Source organism: Nansenia antarctica (genome assembly GCF_963989245.1).
Source record: "Nansenia antarctica genome assembly, chromosome: 2".
NCBI lineage: Eukaryota > Metazoa > Chordata > Actinopteri > Argentiniformes > Microstomatidae > Nansenia > Nansenia antarctica.
In genome coordinates this window covers 72,127,703-72,150,181 of record NC_137675.1, presented here as the reverse complement: position 1 = coordinate 72,150,181, position 22,479 = coordinate 72,127,703, and the positions used below count along the sequence as shown (strand labels likewise).

At 41.1% G+C, this 22,479-nt stretch overlaps 2 protein-coding genes across 2 annotated transcripts in view; both read left to right on the top strand.

Moving 5' to 3' along the window:
• Nucleotides 1–10,763: 10,763 nt before the first annotated feature.
• On the top strand, nucleotides 10,764–14,350 carry LOC308151176 (migration and invasion enhancer 1-like). The gene is made up of 4 exons (XM_080524000.1): nucleotides 10,764–10,875; nucleotides 11,717–11,814; nucleotides 11,955–12,031; nucleotides 13,190–14,350. Exons 1-4 carry the CDS (start codon nucleotides 10,847–10,849, stop codon nucleotides 13,271–13,273), a joined length of 288 nt encoding a protein of 95 aa, XP_080380126.1. The 5' UTR covers nucleotides 10,764–10,846; the 3' UTR covers nucleotides 13,274–14,350.
• Nucleotides 14,351–21,058: 6,708 nt separating this feature from the next.
• slc4a1a (solute carrier family 4 member 1a (Diego blood group)) overlaps nucleotides 21,059–22,479 on the top strand; it is a 12,552-nt gene continuing 11,131 nt past the window's right edge. Inside the window, exon 1 of the mRNA XM_080524357.1 lies at nucleotides 21,059–21,128. The gene's annotated coding sequence lies outside the window, so the exon portion shown is untranslated. The remainder of the gene's footprint in view (nucleotides 21,129–22,479) is intronic.

The window sequence follows — 22,479 nt, the reverse complement described above, 5'->3', positions numbered from 1 at the left end:
GTAAGTGATCTTACATTGCTCATGGTGTAATTATGAGATTAGAGTTATAAGTATAGTTGTTTTACATTTACCTTTTGTCAAAGTGGGTATATATTCCCACCAAAATGTCCTCCACTGGAACTTTGGCTGCTTTGATGCCACAGCCAGTGGCAAGCTGGACAAGGTGGCAAATGCAGCCAAGGTCCTGGACCTTGGGTTGGCTTCCTTTTAGTCTAGTGATGACCGAATTGTGTCTGCCTTTCATTACACTTGCATTGTCTGAGTTGAAGGCAATGAGGTTCTCCCATGGAATGCCTCTTTTGCTATTGGAAACAGGAAAGCACATAAAAAAAAATTTAATTAAAAAAAAACTGCTATGTAAAATGCTCTAGCTGTTATAATTAAATGCAAACTAGGTTGACAGTGCCCTTCTCTCACCTCAATGCTTCAGACAACTTTGCATACAAGTTCTCAGCATTACCCACATTGCATATGGGCATTTCTAAGAACTTGGTTGCCACCTGAAGTGTAGCCTCATCATATGTTCTTGCAAGGATGACGAATTCTTTGTCTGTTTTTCTGTTGTTTGATTCGTCGCACAACAAAGAAAAAGGCTGGGATTTGCATATAGTTGACACCTCGTCGTCAAGCTCCACAGCTATGGCACCTGTTAAGCAAGCATCCAGTTATTATAAGGCTACAACATGGGAACATTAGCAAATATTCAATTAGATCGTCCTTTTTATTCATTCATTTCGGCCTACCTTTGATGAGCTGCGTGGCTTTCGTTTTTCCTGCCGAGTACTTGCGAGCGATGGCTGAGTCAAGGACCCCAATTGAAATAAGCCAGTGGCTTTCTTGGGTTTTTATCCTGTTAGTTGACCTTGTATGTAATATGTACTTTCATGTACCTACTTCTGCAAATCTTCTAATAAAGTTTTCAATCAATCAATCAAAGTCCGGGAACATGTCAGCAACACTGCGGTTGAAGTCATCACAGAAGCTGAAGGGGACGTTGTTTTTTGCACAAAGCATTGACATTTTTACCTCCGATTTCATTAATTGATCTGCCTCAGAAGCCTTTTGTGTGATGAATGTAGTCATCAGTGAGGCATGTTTCTGGGCTTCTTTGGCGCGTTTATGTTTTCCTGATTTATCGTGCTGGCTCACATCACACTTCCCTCCGTGTGCTATGCTAAAATCCGTGCGGCATATTTTGCACCAAGCATGATTATCTCCGAAGTTGCTCTTCGTTAAATTTACATGAGCCTCCTCCCATGTGTTTCTGTATTTGCACAGAAGTTTGAGCTTTTTTGCAGGTACTGCGACTCCATCCATCTTATTGTTCTTGTGCTATCGAATCTCCTTCTTCTTCTTCTTCTTCTTCTTCTTCTTCGTCTTCTTCTTCTTCTTCTTCTTCTTCTTCTTCTACTTGATCACGAACCATATATGGTAATTCTCAAACCGAGATTATTTTTATTATTTTTAATTTTTTTATAAATACGGGAGATTTACGGGAAAATATTTAAACGGGATCACAGCGGGATTGAAGTGTAAAATACGGGATAATCCCGGGAAAAACGGGAGGGTTGACAGGTATGCAGTATACCCACTAGAAAAAACTAAAACACGTGTTTAGTGCAAACAAGCAGAACGGTCACATGGCATTGTCGGACTTGTAGTTCATAACCTGACGGTGATCTCGCGCCATCTCACACAGATTACGTGAATGATCTCGCGAGAATACGGCTGCGTCGCAAGGTGTGTGACGCGCACTCCCAACCCCCGATCTGAAAAACTGCGGGAAGTGGATTCGACGGCGATTCGACGGCGAGTTACAGGACAAAGGCGGTGTTATCAGCAGGTAAGCATTGTAATTTCAGTTTTGTCGGTCAACCGTTTTAAATTGTGATTAATGTTGGGTTAGTTAACAGACCAGACGAACAGAGTTCAGACGAAAGAGGCGGTGTGCTTGAACTGATACTTCAAGCTAGAACATAGGTCTACTAGCACGGAAGCTAGCATTACTAGTCTAGCAGCAAGTCCTCAAAAAAGGCTTTAGTTTTCGAGATACCCCTACCCGAGGTAGAACAAATGACAACAATGATTTTTATTATCTTTAGGGTCTCCCATTAATGACATTGATTGTTGTCAAATTTTATTTTGGGGGGAAATATGTTTTTTTGGTTGTTCTTTAAAGCTAGCCCAATCCCTTAAAAAGAGCCAAATTAGACCAGGCCGAATATGGGGAAGGTGACAAAAAAAGCCCATAACTTGAGAATGATCACTCTTTTCCTCTTCAGATTTGCTGAGGTATGAACCAGGTGGTTGTCCTACATCACCAAATAGTCAGACAACTATTTACCTAAATAAATACTGAATTATAGTCCTGTAAACTTAGCTTTAGTTTAGACGGAAATTTTACTTTTTGGTGACAGGAACATAGGACTCCATCACTTTTCTCTCATTTATCAGAAAAACAGAAATCCCTGAAAAATATATAATTACTGAATTGTCTAGGGTGCTATTGAACACTAACCAGTAGTTCTATGGAAATATCTCATACAGTTCTATTGCAAATGAGATTTCTTTAGACATACAGTCAAATTCCGAATGGGGGATAAGTGGCATAATAGCCTATAAGTTAAGAATGCTCACTCTGATGGTCATCATATTTGGAGAGGGAAATACCAGGTGGCTGAACTACATCACCAAATAGTCCGAATAAGAGTAACCCAATAAAATAAAGTGTATTAGTTCTAAATTGCAAACCTCTAAAACATAGGTGTAAATAGTACAGGTTTTATTAAAACTGGAACCTTAATTCAAAGTACAATTAAATAAAGTCCTCAAACATTAGGGGACACATTTTGACATTCTGCACAGCAGGTGCAGAACTCTGTAGGGAAGGCCAACAGAGAGGCACTGCCACTTTCCACTCTCTCCACACTTTGCATCTTTGCAATATAAGTGAGTGATGTCTCTCACTTCTGTAGGTGCTGGGGGTTTTGTAAAAAGGACAGGTTGAATGGCCCCATCTCTGATAATCCACCCCTTGCCAGTTTTAATAAAACCTGTACTATTTTTCAGGGATTTCTGTTTTTCTGATAAATGAGAGAAAAGTGATGGAGTCCTATGTTCCTGTCACCAAAAAGTAAAATTTCCGTCTAAACTAAAGCTAAGTTTACAGGACTGTAATTCAGTATTTATTTAGGTAAATAGTCAAATAGCCAAAATCTGAGGGCCCTTCCTGCTAGACTATTAGTAGCACGTGTCTGCAGGACCGAGTTGTCTAGACAGAGCTGTTAGCTGTTAGCTGTTAGTTGCTCCATAGGCTTCCCACACTGTTTGAGTTGATGCAAGATGTGCATGTTATGCATGAAGCAGTTGCATTATAGTATATTGCATAGTATATTGACTGCTGCTGCTTTTTTGGCCAGGTCTCCCTCGGAAAAGACTTTGACTTTGACTTAGAAATACATCGCTCCGTTTGAGAAATGGCCTGTACAATATTTAATGAGCTACGACTGGAAGGAAAACTCTGTGATGTGGTGATTAAAGTCAATGGCATCGACTTCAACGCACACAAGATTATCCTTTGCGGCTGCAGTTCATATTTCCGGTGAGTGTCTTAACTTTGTGGGGATGTGGCCATGATGGATGGCAGGGATTCACTTGGCATGGATCCAAAGGATAATCAGAAGAAAATAGCCAGATCCTATAAGAGCTTACACATTGTTCTTTGTGGCAGCAATGATACATTCTATAAAAGATACAACTATTGATTCATAATATTTGTGTGAGTACCCCTCTTTATATTGTGATATACTTGCAGATGGTGTTTATTATATTGCTGTGCTGTATTGAAAAGAGTATTGAGAAAATTTGGTACAGTATATGGATGATTCCTGACCATCATATCCCTCCTCTCTAAACCCTGCCCCACAGAGCTCTCTTCACAGGTGGCTGGAGCAACTTAGAAAAGCGGGTGTACAACATTCCTGGTGTGTCACCGGACATGATGCATCTCATTATTGAGTATGCCTACACATGCTCTGTGCCTGTCACTGACGAGAATGTGGAGCAGCTTCTGGTGGCTGCAGACCAGTTCTCTGTCATGGGCATTGTGCGAGCCTGCTGTGACTACCTAGAGGCCCAGCTGTGCCTAGAGAACTGCATTGGCATCTGTAAGTTTGCAGACTTCTACTCCTGCCCTGAGCTCAGGCGCAGGTCCTCTTTCTTCATCCTGCATCACTTTAAGGAGATGGTGCGTAGCTCCGAGGAGTTCCTAGAACTCTCGCTGTGGCAGTTTTGTGACATCATTGAGAAGGATGACTTGAACGCGAAACAGGAAGATGTAGTGTTTGAGGCCATCCTGCGCTGGATTGGCCATTTTCCTCAAGACCGCAAAGCCCAGATGTCGGTGCTGTTGCCTAAGGTGACTGAGAGTTGGACAACACACGTAACACGTAAATGTTTGATGCATTTCATAAAGGTGTATCGGCTGCCGACTGCATTCTGTGTCCATATCTGTCTGTGTCTGTTTGCTTAGGTACGCATAGCCTCGATGACAGCACACTACTTAAGGAACAATGTGGAGAATAATCCACTGGTGAGAGACAATGATGACTGCAAGCGCATCATCATCAACGCACTGAAGGCTGACTTCAACCCTCTGACCCGCTCTCGCCTGCCCTATGCCATCTTACTGGCCCTCGGTGGTTGGAGTGGTGGCAGCCCCAGCAATCGCATTGAGGCATATGATGCACGGGCTAAACGTTGGGTCAATGTGACTCAAGATGAGGAGAGCGCACTGGACCACCAGTGCTACGGTGCTGCCTACCTCAATGGTTTTGTGTACTGCTTCCCTGGCTTTGAGCACGTTGACGACAGTGTGCGTAAGTTCAACCCAGTCACACACACTTGGCACCAAGTGGCACCCATGCACTCACGGCGCTGCTACGTCAGTGTGGCTGTGCTGGGTGGCTGCATCTATGCCATGGGCGGCTTAGATCACCATATGCCAGTCAACACTGTTGAGCGCTATGAGCCTGAGACCAACCAGTGGACACTCATCTCACCCATGCATGAGGAGAGAACTGATGCCAGTGCCACCACACTTTTTGGAAAGGTAAGTGGAACAGAGGAATAGGTAAGACTAACTGTACCTGGAACACAACTTGATAACTATTGTACAATGAATCTATTAAAAAGCCAGGATGGATGAATTTACAAGTTGCCTTAACTCTAGGTATACATATGTGGTGGTTTCAATGGGAATGAGTGCCTGGACACAGCAGAGTGCTTCAACCCTGAGACCAACCAATGGACTCTGATCGCCCCCATGAGAAGCCGACGCAGTGGGGTGGGGGTCATCGCCTATGGGGAGCAGGTCTATGCGGTGAGACCTACATAAAAATACACAATAAATCTATGCTCAAGTTCTGATATTCTGTTATTGACCCACATTTCTCCTATCCTCTCTTAGGTGGGCGGCTTTGATGGAGACAACATTCTGCGAACCGCAGAGTGCTACAATCCCCAGACCAACACCTGGCGCGCAGTTCCCACCATGTGCGTCCCAAGGAGCAACTTTGGCATCGAGGTGGTGGATGATCTTCTGTTTGTGGTGGGCGGCTTCAATGGCTTCACCTTGAATGTGGAGTGCTACGATGAGAAGACAGATGTGTGGTATGACGCCAATGACATGGGCATCGTCCGCAGTGACGTTAGCTGCTGTGTGGTGCACGGACTGCCCAATATGCACGAGTATGCTGCCCCGCGAGATACCCTGCAGAACCCCCGGGAGGAGCTCAAACTGTCCACCTCCAGACGCATCCTTACTGTCTGACACCATATCTACCCACCATTACCCCCCATCCCTACAGTCTGAAAGCATTTTGAGTTGGAGGGGGGAGAGCACTCACAGAGGAGTGAGATCAGGATGAGAGTGGATTGAGGAGCTGAAGAAGGCAAGTAAGAAGAAGGGAGGGATGAGAGAAAATGGGGATTTGGGTTGACAAAAAAACAAAAGCAAGCATGGACATTTGAAGAACTATTTGTATTTTACTGTTAGTGGAAAAGCCATTGAAATACCAACTCAGAGCACTTTGTTTTTGGACAAGCCACTGTGTCTGTGTTGACTGTCATTATTACTGTGTGTCTTGAAAGAGCATTAAAACATTTTATTATTCACACTAGCCAAGTCTATTGTCCTTCCTGAGTATGTCTTCTTTGGGGAGGGATGGAGGGAGGGGTGATATACAATGATATCATAGCAGGGGAGGCTAGTAGAGGTAGAAATCAGAGGATGGGCTCATTGTAATACATGGAATGGAATAATTCATGGAAATATCAAACATACCTACCTCCACCAGTCTCCCCTGTATCATAGTGACATTCATACAAGGAAGTCAGCAGTACGTTCAGCATAGCTGGTGCCCTCACCCACTACAAGGATGATTTGTCTTAAGCCTGGTACACACATACAGATAATCTGGCTGATTTTGGCCCGATTTCCCCTTCCGACCAAGGACAGCAAACGCCCAATTATTAGATGGCTCTAAAGATTATCCTACAAGATTATCCTGTGGTGTGAGGTGTGTTAAGAGTAAATTTCTCCCGACAATCTGCTCGGAAAATGGTCGGGGCTGAAAAGTCTTGTTGTGTGTGGGCAAAACTGACAACTCCCAAGTCCGTACAGGTCAGTCAGGGTACTACTACCCTGATCACACGAGATTTCTGGCTTGGGGGACGAGACTCTTGACTGTCATAGGACAGATATTTATGTATGTGGTGTGCTGTATTGGGAATATCGGAGCAGACCACACGATACGATCAAAACCGCTCAATCCATGATTTTTTATCTTCATGTGTGGGGTCTCTCTCAGATAAAAACATCTGTTAAGATTTAGAAAATCTGTATGTGTGTACCAGGCTTTAGCAAGTGAGACTATGCAGGTTATGGGCTGTTATATTCCATCAGTAAACAGAAAGGGGACAAGAAAAGTCATACTCAGAAAGCACAATGATATCAAAAAGATTTATTAAAATGAATGGACACATGCTACTGTTCATATGTATACAGTACTAAACAATCACATGATTTAAAATTCTGATTATGTACTATAAGTACATAATGTAGTAAGTCCACATGACCTTTATAATAGAGGATTAAGGGAGTGTTTCAGTTTCCAATTATAGGGGTGCTCTCTGATCGTTCGGAAATTAACTGATTTCAGTTGAAACCACAGAAATCTGAGCACCCATAGTGTAAGTCATATAAAGTAAGTCATCCAACAAGCCTCATAGGTCAGTGATCTGGAGGTACTTATCCATAACCATAACATGAGGTTATGAATGAAACGTGACGCTATGGATTAGAATTAGTTGAGTTTGTATTTCAAATCTGTTGATATAAACATTGAGGATAAAAACTGTTGAAAGGTAGCAAAAGCCAATATTATTATAAAACCAGTATTCAAATGAACCCTAATAAACCAACCAATGTAATTTCAGTTTGGACTATCCCTTATCACAAACATTTTTATGTTTTCATCATTCATTAAATGTAGTGTAACTGAATAATCAAGTTAAATCTTATGAGAACTGACCAAATGTGACCCGGTCCGGCGAATTTACGAACGCGGCCTGTCAGAGAGAGCGCTACACCAACACTTTTAATGAATGGATTGAAGAGCCGCACACAGACAGCCAAAGAGCCGCCGCGGGTTGGCCACCCCTGATCTACAGGGAAAGTCTCAAAGATCTACCAGTCGATCGCGATCGACGGGTTGGTGACCACTAAAAACATATTAATCAATCTATTTTAACTGTCTAACTAACTATAAAATTACAACACACAGAGCTAAGCATCAGTGAGAAAAGTCCAGTCTGCCTTGGGCTTGAACAAGTGCACTGAAGTCTGGTTGAATGTCTGAGGTGGAGATGCGAAGGACAGCTGACAGGTGATCATCAGTGAGAGAGGATCTGTATCTGGATTTGTTGAACTTCATCACTGAGAATGTTTGTTCACATGTGTAGGTAGATCCAAAGAGAACTAGCATCCTCTGAGCATGCCTCCTCATGTGTGTAAAGTTCTCCTCTTTGAGAGAAGAGTAAAAGTCCAGCAGTGATACTGACATAAAGTGCTCTGCCAGTAGTGTATCAGACTGCAGGTCAATGAGTTCGAGCTGAACGTCGCTGGGTGTAACTGTTTTGAAGTCTTGAAATCGCCTTGAAAACTCACCATGCAGAGCTCCTAACAAGGTGCTTTTATTCTGAACCTTTTTTTTCAGACTTTTTTTCAGACATTTTTTTTTTCTGACTATTATTCTGAAACGTTATTTTCCGGACTTTTATTCCGAAACTTTTTTTCCGACTTTTATTCAGATTTGTTATCAATCTCTTAACTGTGAATCAATCATGTAACATATTAATCAATCTCTTTTAACTGTGAATCAATCATGTAACATATTAATCAATCTATTTTAACTGTGAATCAATCATGTAACAATATATTGAAATAGAGTTGTAATAGAAAATCTAAATGTTTTTGGATCTTGCGCCACACTCAACCAAGTAGCAACAACAATTCAATAAGAAGTAATAAAGTGTGATTGTTTTTATGGGATTGGATGCACAGAGGCGATTGGATGTCTTATTATGTTGTTAAATGTTTATACTATGTATCTATTCTTGCCATTTTTATTTTTATTTTCATTTTTTTTCTTTCTATCCTTCTTTTTCTGTATTTCTTTTAATGCTATATGTAAAGCACTTTGAATTGCCCCTGTTGTATGAAATGTGCTATACAAATAAACTTGCCATGATAATCTCAGCATTATCACCAATGTGACAGAGGGTAGATGCCAATCCCACTTCATAAACATTGGATAAGTGATCATGTTTAAATGATAATGTAAAAATAAACACAACACATGTATTCCTTTATTGACAGCATCACTATGACAAAGTGCATTAGATAGATGTAAACTGGAAGTATGTTGTGTTACTTTGTACATTGCAGATCCTGATTGTCTTGACTTGGTCATCAGTACCCTGAAATGGACTATGCATACAAAGTGTTGTAATTTCTGAATGGTGAAACCAGTACACGAATACCATCAAATAAAAGCTGAGAATCTATCTGTACTTTAGCCACAAAGCAGTGTTTGATTTCAAATCCAAACTTTTGGAGTGTAGAGACGAGATAAGAAAATGTCCTTTGCTGTCCCATTACTATTTACAGCATGTGCACAGCATATCAGTAGTTGGCTCAGAACCAATTATTTACATTGTAATATCAAATAGTGCACATACATTTTAGAGGTGTCCTAATCGTTTTGTTGGCCTCCGTCAACGCAAAGGAAGTGGAGAGACATGTAGGGGAAGCTGCTCTTATTGAAAAATAATCGATAAGAATAAGCCTGGATTTTCCTTTATCAACATTGATCGAATACCCCCCTTGACCTAAGCTTTGTTGAGCTTATCATAGAAGTTGAAGTCGCTGGTGAAGGTTGCTAGGGCAATGTTGTGCTGGCCCCAGGGAATAGGTCTTCAGCACGTTCGTCCGTTCTTCCAGGCCTCAAAGTAATTATGGTCTGCCATTACTCTTTGTTACTTTATTAGTGTGCTTGCTGTAAACATAATAGGGATGGGCAACTTGGATGGCATGGGGGCACAGAATTGATGTAGGCTACTGGCCAACAGGGGGCTGCAGATTCACTTGGAAGACACACGCACTCACACTCACACAACATAATAATGTTAAGCTTTTAACTTTTAACGTTCAATATCAAGAGATGACGTTTATACTTGGTTTAAATAGGAAATGTACCTCTCTAGTTCAATTGTCTTACCTCATCAGAACCCCAAAATAGCTTCAAAGTATGGTTAAAACGATCACTTTGATGTCATGAATGTCCTTGCATCCTTTCCTTCCTTGCATTTCTCCAGCTATTTTCTCAGCCAAGGAAGGAAGCATTAAAGGATGCATTTCAAAACTATTACAACAGGGCCATCCTCTATTTTCTTCCGGATATTCCTCGCTCCTCCCACAGTTTTTTTTTTTTTTTAAACAATATGTTTATTGTTTTTCAGTTAGCAAAATCACATCAAATTGTACAACAATACAAAACACAGCAACCATTTTTCACCCTGTTCTCCCACCCATAACCCCATCCCTAACAATTGAAAAGACACACACAAAAAAGGAAAAAACCTAAACAATAAATAAATGATATAACCTAAAGAATATTAATAATAAGTAGTAATAATAATAAAATAAAATAAATTAATATTTAATAGGGTGCATTCCTGGTCAATGTACACGATCATAAAGCTACTCTACTCCCCCAGAGCTTGTTCTTGTTGAAGCAAATTACCAACATTAACATTATGCCTTAAGAAATACTTAAAGGGCCTCCATATATCATCAAAAACACTCTGTTTACGTCTAACAATATACGTTATCTTTTCCATCGACATATTTGACGCCATTTCTTTAACCCACATTCCAATTCTTGGTCCATCAACATTTTTCCAATTAAGAGCAATTGTACGTTTTGCTTGTAATATACACATGTCTATGAATCTAATCTCTTTGCTTCGTAAATGTGGATTGGTAGGATATATACCAAGAATAAAAAGCTTGGGATCCAATGGTAATTTCTTTGATAAAATTTGATCAACCATATTAATAACATCCTGCCAAAAGGTATTCACTTTCACACATTCCCATACACAGTGGTACAGTGTCCCTCTTGCCTCATTGGCTCCTCCCACAGTTACACAAACGTGGGTCGTAGCAGCAGGATTAGCTGTCTCGGTGTTATTGAGAAGAAACAGTGTAGCTGTTTGAGAAACCATGGGCGTGCAAGTCAAAGTCGAATACTGGTATGTAATCTACCACTGTGTTGGAGCGGTTTGGTTTGTTTTTCCGATGTAGCCGTCGTCAGTGTCGCTATTAACTAGCTAGCGTTAGCTCGGGGGGACTGACTGGCTAGCTATCTAGTATCCCTCCGCCAGCCCCTGACTGTTTACACCCATGCTATTATAGCACCGTGGTATCTAACAACGATACACTAACTAACCGTTTTATATCAACCGGTTCGAAAGGACAAATAGACTGAAGCTCAGCTTCTACCCCAGGGCCATTCAGGCCATTCAGGCCCTGAACACAGCAAAGACCTAGGTTCTGGGCCCTGGACAATCTAGACAATTTGATGGCAGCTACTAGATTGTAATCAAGTGCAATACTGAAACACAACTGTGAACATTTCAAACCTGCAAACTGCGACACTTTAAATGAATGTGCACTATGTGTAACACTATGTGCAATATGACAACCCTCGGGTACATAAGGTTCAGGGATAGGAAATGTTAGGATATGTATAGCATAGCATAGAGTACAGCACAGTGTTTTATTTGTATAGTATAGTATAGTGGATAGTGTACATAGCCTTTATTTATGTAAACCAGCTCTTTTCCCTTCTTGTTTTTAGTTTCTTTCCTAGCACCAGGGGAGCCCCCCCTCCCAAATTTCGTTGTTTGGTACCTGTACTATATAGCAATGACAATAAATACCATTCATTCATTCATAGAAGCTAATCATTAACAGGACACACAGATGTGCATGTGTGTTCTTTGGGGGTTACTGCTGCTTGTGAAGGAAATTGCTAACCAGTGACTCGTCACTACTTTTCGTTTTGTCCCCCTGTCATTGTTATGTCCTTAGTGGCGGATGAGGGTACGAGCCCCGCTATCAGGAGCTCGCGCGGGTCGTCACCGCCGAGTTCACTGAGGCGGAGGTGTCCGGCGTCGTGGGGAGGCAAGGTGAGCTACCTACCGAGAGACTGTTGTTCAACTACTAAAGTAGTGTGTATAACTCTGAATTTCACCTCGAGTTGTTGTCAGATCTCTTTGGAATGTTCCATACCGTTTTGCCATGCCATTATGTATTTCTGCTTTCGCAGGGACCTTTGAGATTGAGATCAACGGGCAGCTGGTCTTCTCCAAACTCGAGACAAGTGGCTTCCCTTACGAGGACGATGTGAGTTCGAGGACGAGAGCTCCTCTCTCTCTCTCTGTGTGTGTGTGTGTGTGTGTGTGTGTGTGTGTGTGTGTGTGTGTGTGTGTGTGTGTGTGTGTGTGTGTGTGTGTGTGTGTGTGTGAGTGAGAGAGAGAGAGAGAGAGAGAGAGAGAGAGAGAGAGAGAGTGTGTGCGTGAGCTAGCACAAATGTATTAGATTAGATTAAACTTGATCATTTCATTGCAGAGTACCAAGTAGCCTACCAAACAACAAAATGCAGTTAAGCATCTAACTAGAAGTGCAAATAGTAATATAAGACATGAAAACATGACAGTGATAGTGATGGGTACAGTATGGCATGTATGGTAGTTAGAGGTACAGTTATGAGCTATGTATGGTTACCATTCCTGTAGAATTATCCTAAAACGCCTATCCAATGTATACCCAAAGTAAGCAGGAAGCTGTTCTTGAACCATTTGGAGTAAATGCATGGGGTTGGTCTCCCAACAGTAAGAAGTGTGTTCCCCAACAGTAAGAATGACTAAGTGGCACTGACGTTAAGAAATACAAGTTTGAACACACTGAAGTAAACAGTTTTTTTTATTTATTTTCGGCTAAAACATATTTTATTTTCAATGTAAACAAACCGTTGTTTATCGATCGGTGGTCAACTATAAGGCTTCATTGGTGAGTTTTAGTAAATTTGTCAATGTAGTGTGTTCTGTAGTGGGGTCTGACAGCGACATCGATTTTGCCTGCTGTTATGATTGTGTTTTGAGATTATTATTATTTGGCTTGAAGCATAAGAATCATAGATTTGAGAGGATGTAACTCATGACTACCTATGTAAACATAGGAGCATAGGAAGCATGTACAGGGCAAGACAATTAGCATATGGCGCTAGGGCCCGCTGTCGGATGGATAAGAGGCTACGGTAGCTATGTACGGTAAGGTACATATGTATAAATAGTGGCTATATCAAAGGAGGTATGTGCAAGGTAGTATTTGTAAACAGCTGTAGTGCAAAGGGTCATTGAGTGTTCACATTGACCAGGCTTGTGTGCAGATACCGAGGTCTCTTTTGGTGAGTTTGGTCACCAGCTTGGAGAGGATGATGGTGTTGAATGCTGAGCAGGCTCCGTTTCCAAAAATGTACATGATACAGTTATTCTTCTACAGATTATGGATGCGATCCAGAAAGCCCATGATGGCAAGCCAGTGGAGAAGATCAGCAAAAGCCGCCCCCCCTGCGTCATCCTATAAATCTCCTTTCTCTCCATTCTCCGACCCTACCCCTCTCTGTACAGCATCACTCTATGTGACAGCATGCTGAAAAAAAGGCCAGTGCAATCAGATTACTGCCACCATCTGTTACCACTCGTTCAAACTAGTAAGGACACCTCTCTGTTAAATTAAAAAAAACACTTAATACAGAGTTCGACAGAAGCTGTCATTAGGTGCTGCTGTGCATTCTTTCTCCCCTCTCTTGTTCTCATAGCGGCCTTCCAGGACCTTAATGATTACTGTAGCCCAAAGGTGAAAGGTTATGGTATGATGAGCCCAGTCCTGGTGGCTCCTTGTCTAGTTAATGAGAACAGAGAAAGGGAGAAGACCATGAGATGTTTTTTTATAAGGTCAAATGTGTTTTTTTAATAATGCATTGTCAAGTACAATAATGAAGAAGTGATAAATCTGGTAATTTAAAAACAAATAGTAAAATCTTCCTATCCACCTAAGCGCCAAGAGCCCTGTTTATTGCTTCTGTATCACACTATGCTAACCAAGATGCTGCTAAAGCTTGTTATTGTTAGTCATTGCAATAATTATTTTGAACAGGTCAATTGATTTAAGTTGTGGTCAGTACTCTTTATTTACTGTCATTTTACCTTGTTAATTGTTAAGACTAGTACACTGTTCCTCAATTGAGGGACTTGTTGGCGATATTAGTTATTAATAAGGTTTTTATTTTCCCTTGCCAAGCAAGTCAAACCACTTCTGAATTGCTATGTCTTCATATTGCCAATGGATCATAAGTTATGTATTATAATTTACAGGTATTTACTATTTACTCATTTTACAAAATGGTCTAATTCAATTAACTCAGGCTTTTATGATTATCATTACAGCTGGTCTGGCTAGTTGATGAATTGTTGATGTTGTTATGATGACCACCACCCACTGGTTTGTCAGCTCACATTAACAAGACATCCGCCCTGATTCTTCTACACACATGTTGTCATTTCTATACTGTTTATTCTTTTGCTCAGGGCAGGGTGTTATACGGTATACCTATGGGGAAGACTGCAATCTTTCAATAAAGTTGTTAATTATTTAACTAAAGCTGTTGTTTGGTATTGGTATTTGTTTGTTTTTTCTTTGTCCTCACTGTTACATTTCCCCTGTGTTTTCACTAATCTGAAACTTTAAGACATATTTTGACAATAGAGGGTGCAAAATGCAACAGCCTCTATCTTACATTTTTCACTTTTTAAAGTGTTAGAAAATGATAATGGTGATACATTGTGTGTGTGTGTTATGATGCCCATCTTCAGCATAAACAGACACCACAGGGGGGGTATTCCATCAACCTCACTAAAGGACGATCCAGCCTTATATTTATAAATCCCGCAAGATTTAAAAAATAATCCATAGAGAATCTATAGAGAGAATTCTGTCCTGTTGCCTGGATTTTCCTTTAGGGACGTTGATGGAATACCCCCCTGGTCTGTTATCTTGGTATATCTGAATAATAATTACTCTCTTGACAACGCTCCCAGAAGACCACTATTATGCTCATCCAACAGGGTAAACAAATCTACTAATACCCTTCTCTGTAACATCAACACAGCCAACCATGGTAACTCAAGAAGCCTTAGAGGCAGATGTATTTTGGTAGGAATTATTTAACACACCTACTGTATATAGATACTGACAACCTATGTCTTTTAGAGAATATTTGTATATGTCGAATGTAGTAGGCCCCTAGTATCAAGCCACTTTTTGAGTTCTTCACTTGCCCTGCCCAATTTGACACACAACACCTGTAGTCCAATGCTTATTTCATGAGTAGCTCATTACTGTGAAAGGCTGTTGTGAGACCGACAGCATTGTGTTGACTGTCTTTGTGAAATGGGTGGTATTTTGATGCGTATGCATTTGTTTTCATTGTTTGTAACCAAATGTACACCACTGCTTAACAGACTATACCACACATGCAATGTTTATGCCCCTGTAGCTCAGGGAGGCCATCCAGAAAGCCCTTGAAAAGCCAGTGAAGAAGATGGTAAATAGTAAATGGACTGCACTTATATAGCACCTTATTCCAAAGCACTTTACAATGGCCTCTAATTCACCTATTCACACACCAATGGCATCAAGCTACCATGCAAGGCGCCAGTCCTCTCATTGGGAGCAATTTTGGTGTTCAGTGTCTTGACCTGTGGCCAGCCGGGGATCGAACCGTCGACCTTGCAATCATTAGACGTCAGCTCTACCTCCTGAACCACAGCCGTCCAAATAAGATCACCAAAAGCCGCTCACCCTGAGATCAAATCAAATCAAGTTTTATTTGTATAGTGCATTTCTCACAAGATGCGACTCAATGCGCTTTACATACTGACAGAGCCGCATGCAGGCAAAAGCAAAAACCTGTACACTGTGTAGCCAGGAAAATTCCCTTGCAGCCCTCTACTCATAGAGCGACTACTACCAGTCTGCCTACCAGCACCCAGCGGCGGACCCCAAACCCCCTCCCGGGGAGCCCCCACCGCCCCACACACCCAGCCCGCCCCACCACCAGCACACCCGGCCCAGCCAAGCAAGCACAGACCATAATAGACCATATCACTCAGGTCACTGTGGCTATGACCACCCACTCAGTCAGAGGTATAGACCGAGACCACAGTAGCCATTGTCTTCTATGTAGAAAGCTGTCGTTAGGTGCTTAAAAGATGAGATGATGGGGCAGGCAGGTTGAGGCGGACTCCATAAGCCACATTGCCTGGCTGGCAGACAACTACCAGATTTCTTTACTCATAATAATAATACATTAGACTTAAATAGCGCTTTTCTAGACACTCAAAGACGCTTTACAAACTGAAAAGATTGAATAGTAATTATTAAAAAATTCATGACTCATAGTAGTTTTTTTCAACAGCACCACCATCATCATCATCATCATCATCTCCCATACTGTAAAATAGGCTATTATTATTAGTTTTACATTCATCAGAGCTGGTCTAGCTTGTAGTTGATACTGTATGAAGACCACCCACTGGTCTGTTAGCTCACACTAACGAGACACACTAATCAGCCCCTTTTCTTATCTGAATGAGTGTCAAATGCTGAATACTGTTTTTGTTCAAGGCAGTCAAGATTTCATACTCTAAATAAAGTTATTGATTATTGTGCTCATATCATATTTGGCTTGATTTGTGTTGTCTCATCCAGTTATCATGCTGTTTTCCCATTTTGACAGAAATTGCAAGTGTGGCTCATACAATACTTACATACATACTTTGATCACAGAAAATAACCCACAGAAAGCTTTAGCTAAAACAGAAAGCTTTAGCAGAAGCGAATTGCATACCAGGTTTTTAATGACTCAGACATGAGACATGTTTGTACACTAGAGGGTACCAAATGCCACATCTCTTAGACTTCTATAGTACAGTGCATGCCATTTAATTAACATAATTTAAATGAATATATATGTTGTATTGTAATAATGATAATTTACTCATAGTTTGTTAAGTTGTATCTTTATGATTGACTGTCATTGTTTCTACTGTCAGTGAATTGTTTATGGGATCAATGTTGGTTTTGCTTGTTTGATTGTTTTTAGGGCTATGCCCTTTGTAATGTTCTGGTGCTTGAGTGGTTAGTGGCAGACACTGTGACTAGGTGGGTCTTGGGTACAGACGCTGGTTACCAGTGATAATTTGTGTCAGCCTGCTTGCTCTAGAGCTGATAGAGCCTATCACCAGAGTCTATGAGCTCAGTAGTGTTCTCTCCTCCTCCCTACCCCCTTCTCTGTCCACCAATGTAATGTCCCTACAACCTCTATATGAATCACTAGAGCAAAAGTATTCAAAATTAGCATTATGTATTGGTAGTTGCTGGGGTTATGGTATTATAGAAGTGACCCTTCCTTTATAGGTAACAATGATTAACAATAAAGCTACTGTATTAAGGGGCTGTAAACCACAAGAGGGATGCCACCATCAGCCTCATTAAGGCAGCTTACGTTGTTGCTTTTGACAATTCTCTTCCTCATTAGACATCGGTACAAATCATAGTCCCTTCCTGGGGAAGATGTACTCAGTGTTATGCAACATGTAGCATATCAGTTTGACCATTACAAACCTACTCCACTGTGTATATTCATTTGACAACCCTACAGAATCCTATTACTGAATCATTGAGTGCAAATTTAGTTTCTAAAAGTAAATTTGCTGTTTCATTAACACGGTTGGTTGGCTTGTTCTGTACATTTTTGAGATTGGTCCATTTCTTTTTTTTTCTTAGTGTCTTTTCACAGATCTTAACCATCATCTGCAGCTTCAGCACAAAGATGTTCAGGTCTGTCAAACAGGTAGGTCAGTAATTGACAATGCTTGCGTGTACCACTGTCTTGTTCTGTGCTCATTCTACAGAGGAAGCAGGTGTGATGGAATACCCTGCTCCCTCTGTAACGTCACCACGAAAACAGGCATGGCAACCCCGACATGGAGGAGAGACTACGGAAATGAGGGTGTCTCGGTAAGAGATTATACCTGTAAGAGATTGTACCTGTAACACATTGTACCTGTAAGAGAGTGTACATATAATAGATGATACCTGTAATGGATTGTACCTGTAACAGATTGTACCTGTAAGAAATTGTACCTGTAACAGATTGTACCTGTAAGAGATTGTACCTGTAAGAGAGTATACCTGTAAGAGATGGTACCTATATGAATGAATGAATGAATGAATGAATGAATGAATGGACTTTATTGTCATTGCTACAGTACAGGTACCAAACAACGAAATTTAGGAGGGGTGGCTCCCCTGGTGTTAGGAAAAGAAAAAAAAAAGAAAAAACTTTTTAAAAAAAATCACAAGAAGGGAAGGAGCTGGTTTACATAAATAAAGGCTATGTACACAATCCACTGTACTATACTGTACAGATAGACGACTAGGGTTGTCATATTGCACAATAGTATTGTTTCACGTTATTTAAAGTGTCACAGTTTGCAGGCTTGAAATGTACATGTTTGTGCCTCAGCACTACACCTGATTTTTTCAGTCCAGCAGCTGCCATATATATGGAAGTAACACTACATGATGTCCTGTCAAATTAATTATCATATACTGTATGTGCCCTTGTTAACCTGCTTATATACAGTTGAATTACAACTATGCATTTTAGCCAAGATCCTAGTAGTTCTGAGACAATCAACTTACTCTCTAAATCATTTTACATCCATCAACATTGCATATCAATTGTCAGGGTCATTTATCGTTTGCCCAGAGTCTAGCCAGAGGGGTTACATGACAAATGCAAATAAGCATACAAACAAGACTGACATCCATAACTTGTATTCATTTAAATGACGGACCAATCATGAGTAGTAATTGAACTGTGTTCTTGGGTGTACTCCTTAAGGGGAGTGTCTGCAAACTTTGTCAGATAATGCCAGAATGTACAGTGCTTGGACATATGGGTACAGCAGATAGTGAGAGGCCTGTGCCACAGAATAATAGGATAGATCCCTCCCCTTACTCTTTCTGATTCAGGTCAATTTTTCTTACTCCAGAAATCGTTAAACCCACCCCCTCTTTTGATATGTCAGATTCAAAATGTCTCCGCTTATTTTTAATCTTTGATATTAGTTAGCTCCATAGCATGTGCTAGTTGTTTGCTTCTCATACATCTGTGAATAAAGAAACGTTTTACCATAAGTTACATGGTCTAGTGAAAAGGTCCGCATGTCAGCAATTCCCAAGTTGCGCAAATAAAGCTTCTTAAAAAAAAAAAAAGAGCCCACTCAATATAACAAACAACAGTTTTAGGATCATTTAGTATGTTGATGTTCTAACAGCATGTTGTGATGTGCTAAACATGCAGTTACATGTTGATAGCAATGTACTTTCTTAGCTGCTAGCTAGCTACCAACGTGATGGTAGCAAATGCGTCTGTTTTCAGATTTTCTCCTCTATTTGGTTTGAGGTGTACCAACATTCAAATAAACATATCTTCTTCAACAATTTTCAGATTTCGATGTAGGACACATCATTTGAAAGCTTACAATCTGACTGATTTGTGACTTGTGTTACCATAAAGTGTTACCATAAGTGATAAGTGAACCATAATGCACAAAGGCCCCCTTAGCCCTTCACATTGGATAACTCCAGTAATCTCAAAAGGGATCCTACAAAGGTTGCAGAATGCATGATTGTAAATGGGAAGAAAATGAGTTAGGTGTCCAATTGAGTCAACATTCTGAGCAACTATCCAGGTAAATAGCCCTCTGCCTATTAACTAATCCCTGTTACTAACATGGATTCATGTACTGCCGCTTTTCTCAATGTCTAATGTATGCCCTTCAGAGATTGATTTAGTTTTTACTACGGGAAAGAATGGTGGCATCAATAGCGTCTTCATGTAGCAACACTCTGCAAAAAGGTAATGGCAGATGTTGTCTATTTACAGTAAGTTACCTCACCTTACACAATACATGTGTGTATGTCTATAATGCATTTTTTAGATTAGATTAGATTCAACTTTATTGTCATCGCAGAGTACAAGTACTATGAAAATGCAGTTTACCATCCAACCAAAAGTGCAAATAGTGATATAAGGGCAAGATATAAATAGAACAAGAATGGTAGTGATAGGTAACTATGCAATATACAGTATGTGCAGAGGTAGTATTGTAAACATCAGTTTAGTTTAGAGTTATATACAGTTATGGGCTATGGACAGTTAGGGTAGTTTATGTAAAGTATCTAATGTGCAGAAGTATAAAGTAGCTATATCAGGACACATGTGCAATGTGCAATATACAGTATGTTCAAAGGTGGTAATGTAAACATCAGTAGTGCAAAGGTTATAGAGTGATCACATTAACCAGGGATGAGCAGCGTGTGTGTGTGTGTGTGTGTGTGTGTGTGTGTGTGTGTGTGTGTGTGTGTGTGTGTGTGTGTAAAAGAGTAATGCTGTCACGAGTGTCTGGTGTTGGAGAGCATAGACCGAATTAAGGTCCTAAATTGAACATCATTGATTCAAGTCCATTGATTCATGGACAAAAACTTCAAGCCACTAAAGGAGGGAGGAGACAGTCCACCCCGAATCGCATCATTGTATGTAATGCGTCAGTAGGGGATTGCTTACAAGTTTGTAGGTTGTTTTTGAAGCAAAAAAAAACATTGAAAGTGATGATGAAACACTTGTGAGGTTCTCAAGGGGGGAATCCACCCTCCCCCAGAAGGGAATCCCCAGCATGTAATGACGTAGTAACTCAAGAAGCTCACATCTAGATACCATGTCTCCCCCCTGCTTACCCCTTTGCTTACCCTCTTCTCCTCCCCTACTTACCCCCCCCCCCCCTCTCCCCTGCCTGCCTACCCCCCTCTCCCCTGCCTGCTTACCCCCCTCTCACCTGCCTGCCTAGCCCCTCTCACCTGCCTGCCTACCCCCCTCTCCCCTGCCTGCTTACCCCGCTCAACCTGTGTGCCCCTCAGGCAGGATGAAGCTGACTCTGCTGGCCCATGCAGGTCGGACTCTCTGGCGCGCCATGTCCTGAGCTAGCCCCCGCCCACCAGAGAGGGCGGAGGTGGGAGAGCAGGGTTGGGATATCCCTGGCCCAAGGTGGCCTCCGTCGATAGGGCTGTCCGTCTGTCATACAGGCCTTATCTCTCCCACCCCCCTGGATGGTGAACGAAGACGTGGTTGTGAGGTGGAGAATTAGTTGACTTTCAAAAAAAAAAGTGAAAAAAGTGTGTTACCTCCCTCCACTTTCTCCCTCTCTTTCTTTGTAAACGTCTCTATCAGCCCCAGTTCACTCTTTCTCCGCTCACTACACAGCGACCGACTTCTGTTGGCCACAGACCAGGCTGGACTACCTCTGTGCAGGTAAGGGTGTGGCCCTCCAGGCCAGGGGTACATTACTGTTCTCTGGTTTTGGGGGGCTTAAGATATGGTCAGAGGTGACCAGATAGATAACACAGAAATGTTATCCATGAGTAGGGAGTGTTTTTCTTTAGGATTGATCAACAGTGTCATCGTGGTAAATTGTAATATAGCACAATTTAATTTATAGCACAAAATTAGAGTAATTTTTTCAGCTTGCGGTTTAGTTTATGTCATTCATGCTGTATATATATCAAAGGCATGTTGTTACGGTGCGGTGTCAATGTTTCAAAATGTCTTCTACTTAATGTTTCTAATAGACATTGTTTTATGTGTGATAGCTTGGGAACATCAGAGACACCAGAGACAGACAAGTATGGTAGAGTATGTGTAGAACAGCAGAGGGTGGTGGAGGTAGAAATCGGACGATGCATGGAATAGATGCATGGAATAGAATGACGAATGGTATAAACCTGTGTGTTACTAAGCCTGTCCTCCGATACCATTCTTCATTCAATTCCATGCATTACAATGTGCCTGTCCTCCTATGTCTACGTCCACCAGTCTCCTTTGGTGTAGAACTATGGTTAAGCCAGTTCAACGCAAAGCAATGAAATATACAAATATGATTGAAGTTTCAGGTGGTAATAACACATTCATCTAAATAGAGGAATTGTTGCTAATGTCACTAAGTGGTGTAGCTCCTCAAACTTTAACTCAAAACTGTTTTGTTTTGTATAAGCTATAATTAGTGCATTACTGAATCACTGAACATAGAGAACCTTTAGGGATTGAACCATTTTATTGTTTTAATGTTTTATTTATTTACTGCATGTTATGTAGCTTTACAGTATGGTAAGTTACTGTACTGGATGACTGACGATGACTTGGGGGGGTCTGGCAGAAGAAGGGCGTTCCCCAGAGATAAGAAATGTGTTTCTCCCATTCAAAACCACGACGAAGGTCATACTGTCTCAACGGCTGACTCATGCTATCTGCTGTGAGCTGAGGTTGTGAGCATGTCGTGTGCTCAGAGGCCTGTGACATGAGATGGCGGTATCTTGATGGAAGGGGCCTCAACTTAGTCAGAACTGTAGAAGGATCGTTTTCTATATGCGCTTGGGCCCTCAGATGGTCCTTGTGACCCATTTTGCTTCATTACAATTATGTGCATGAAGTGCCAATGAAAAATTAAAAGATAAAATAAAAAGCCATCCAAATGTGTCTTGAAAAGAACAGTGACATTAGTGATCACTTGAGGCACCTTGAGGGGTGAACTGTAAATATGTCCCTTTCCTTTATTGATAGACACACGTGACTATGCCCTGTCACGCTCATGAAGTCTTAGTAATGA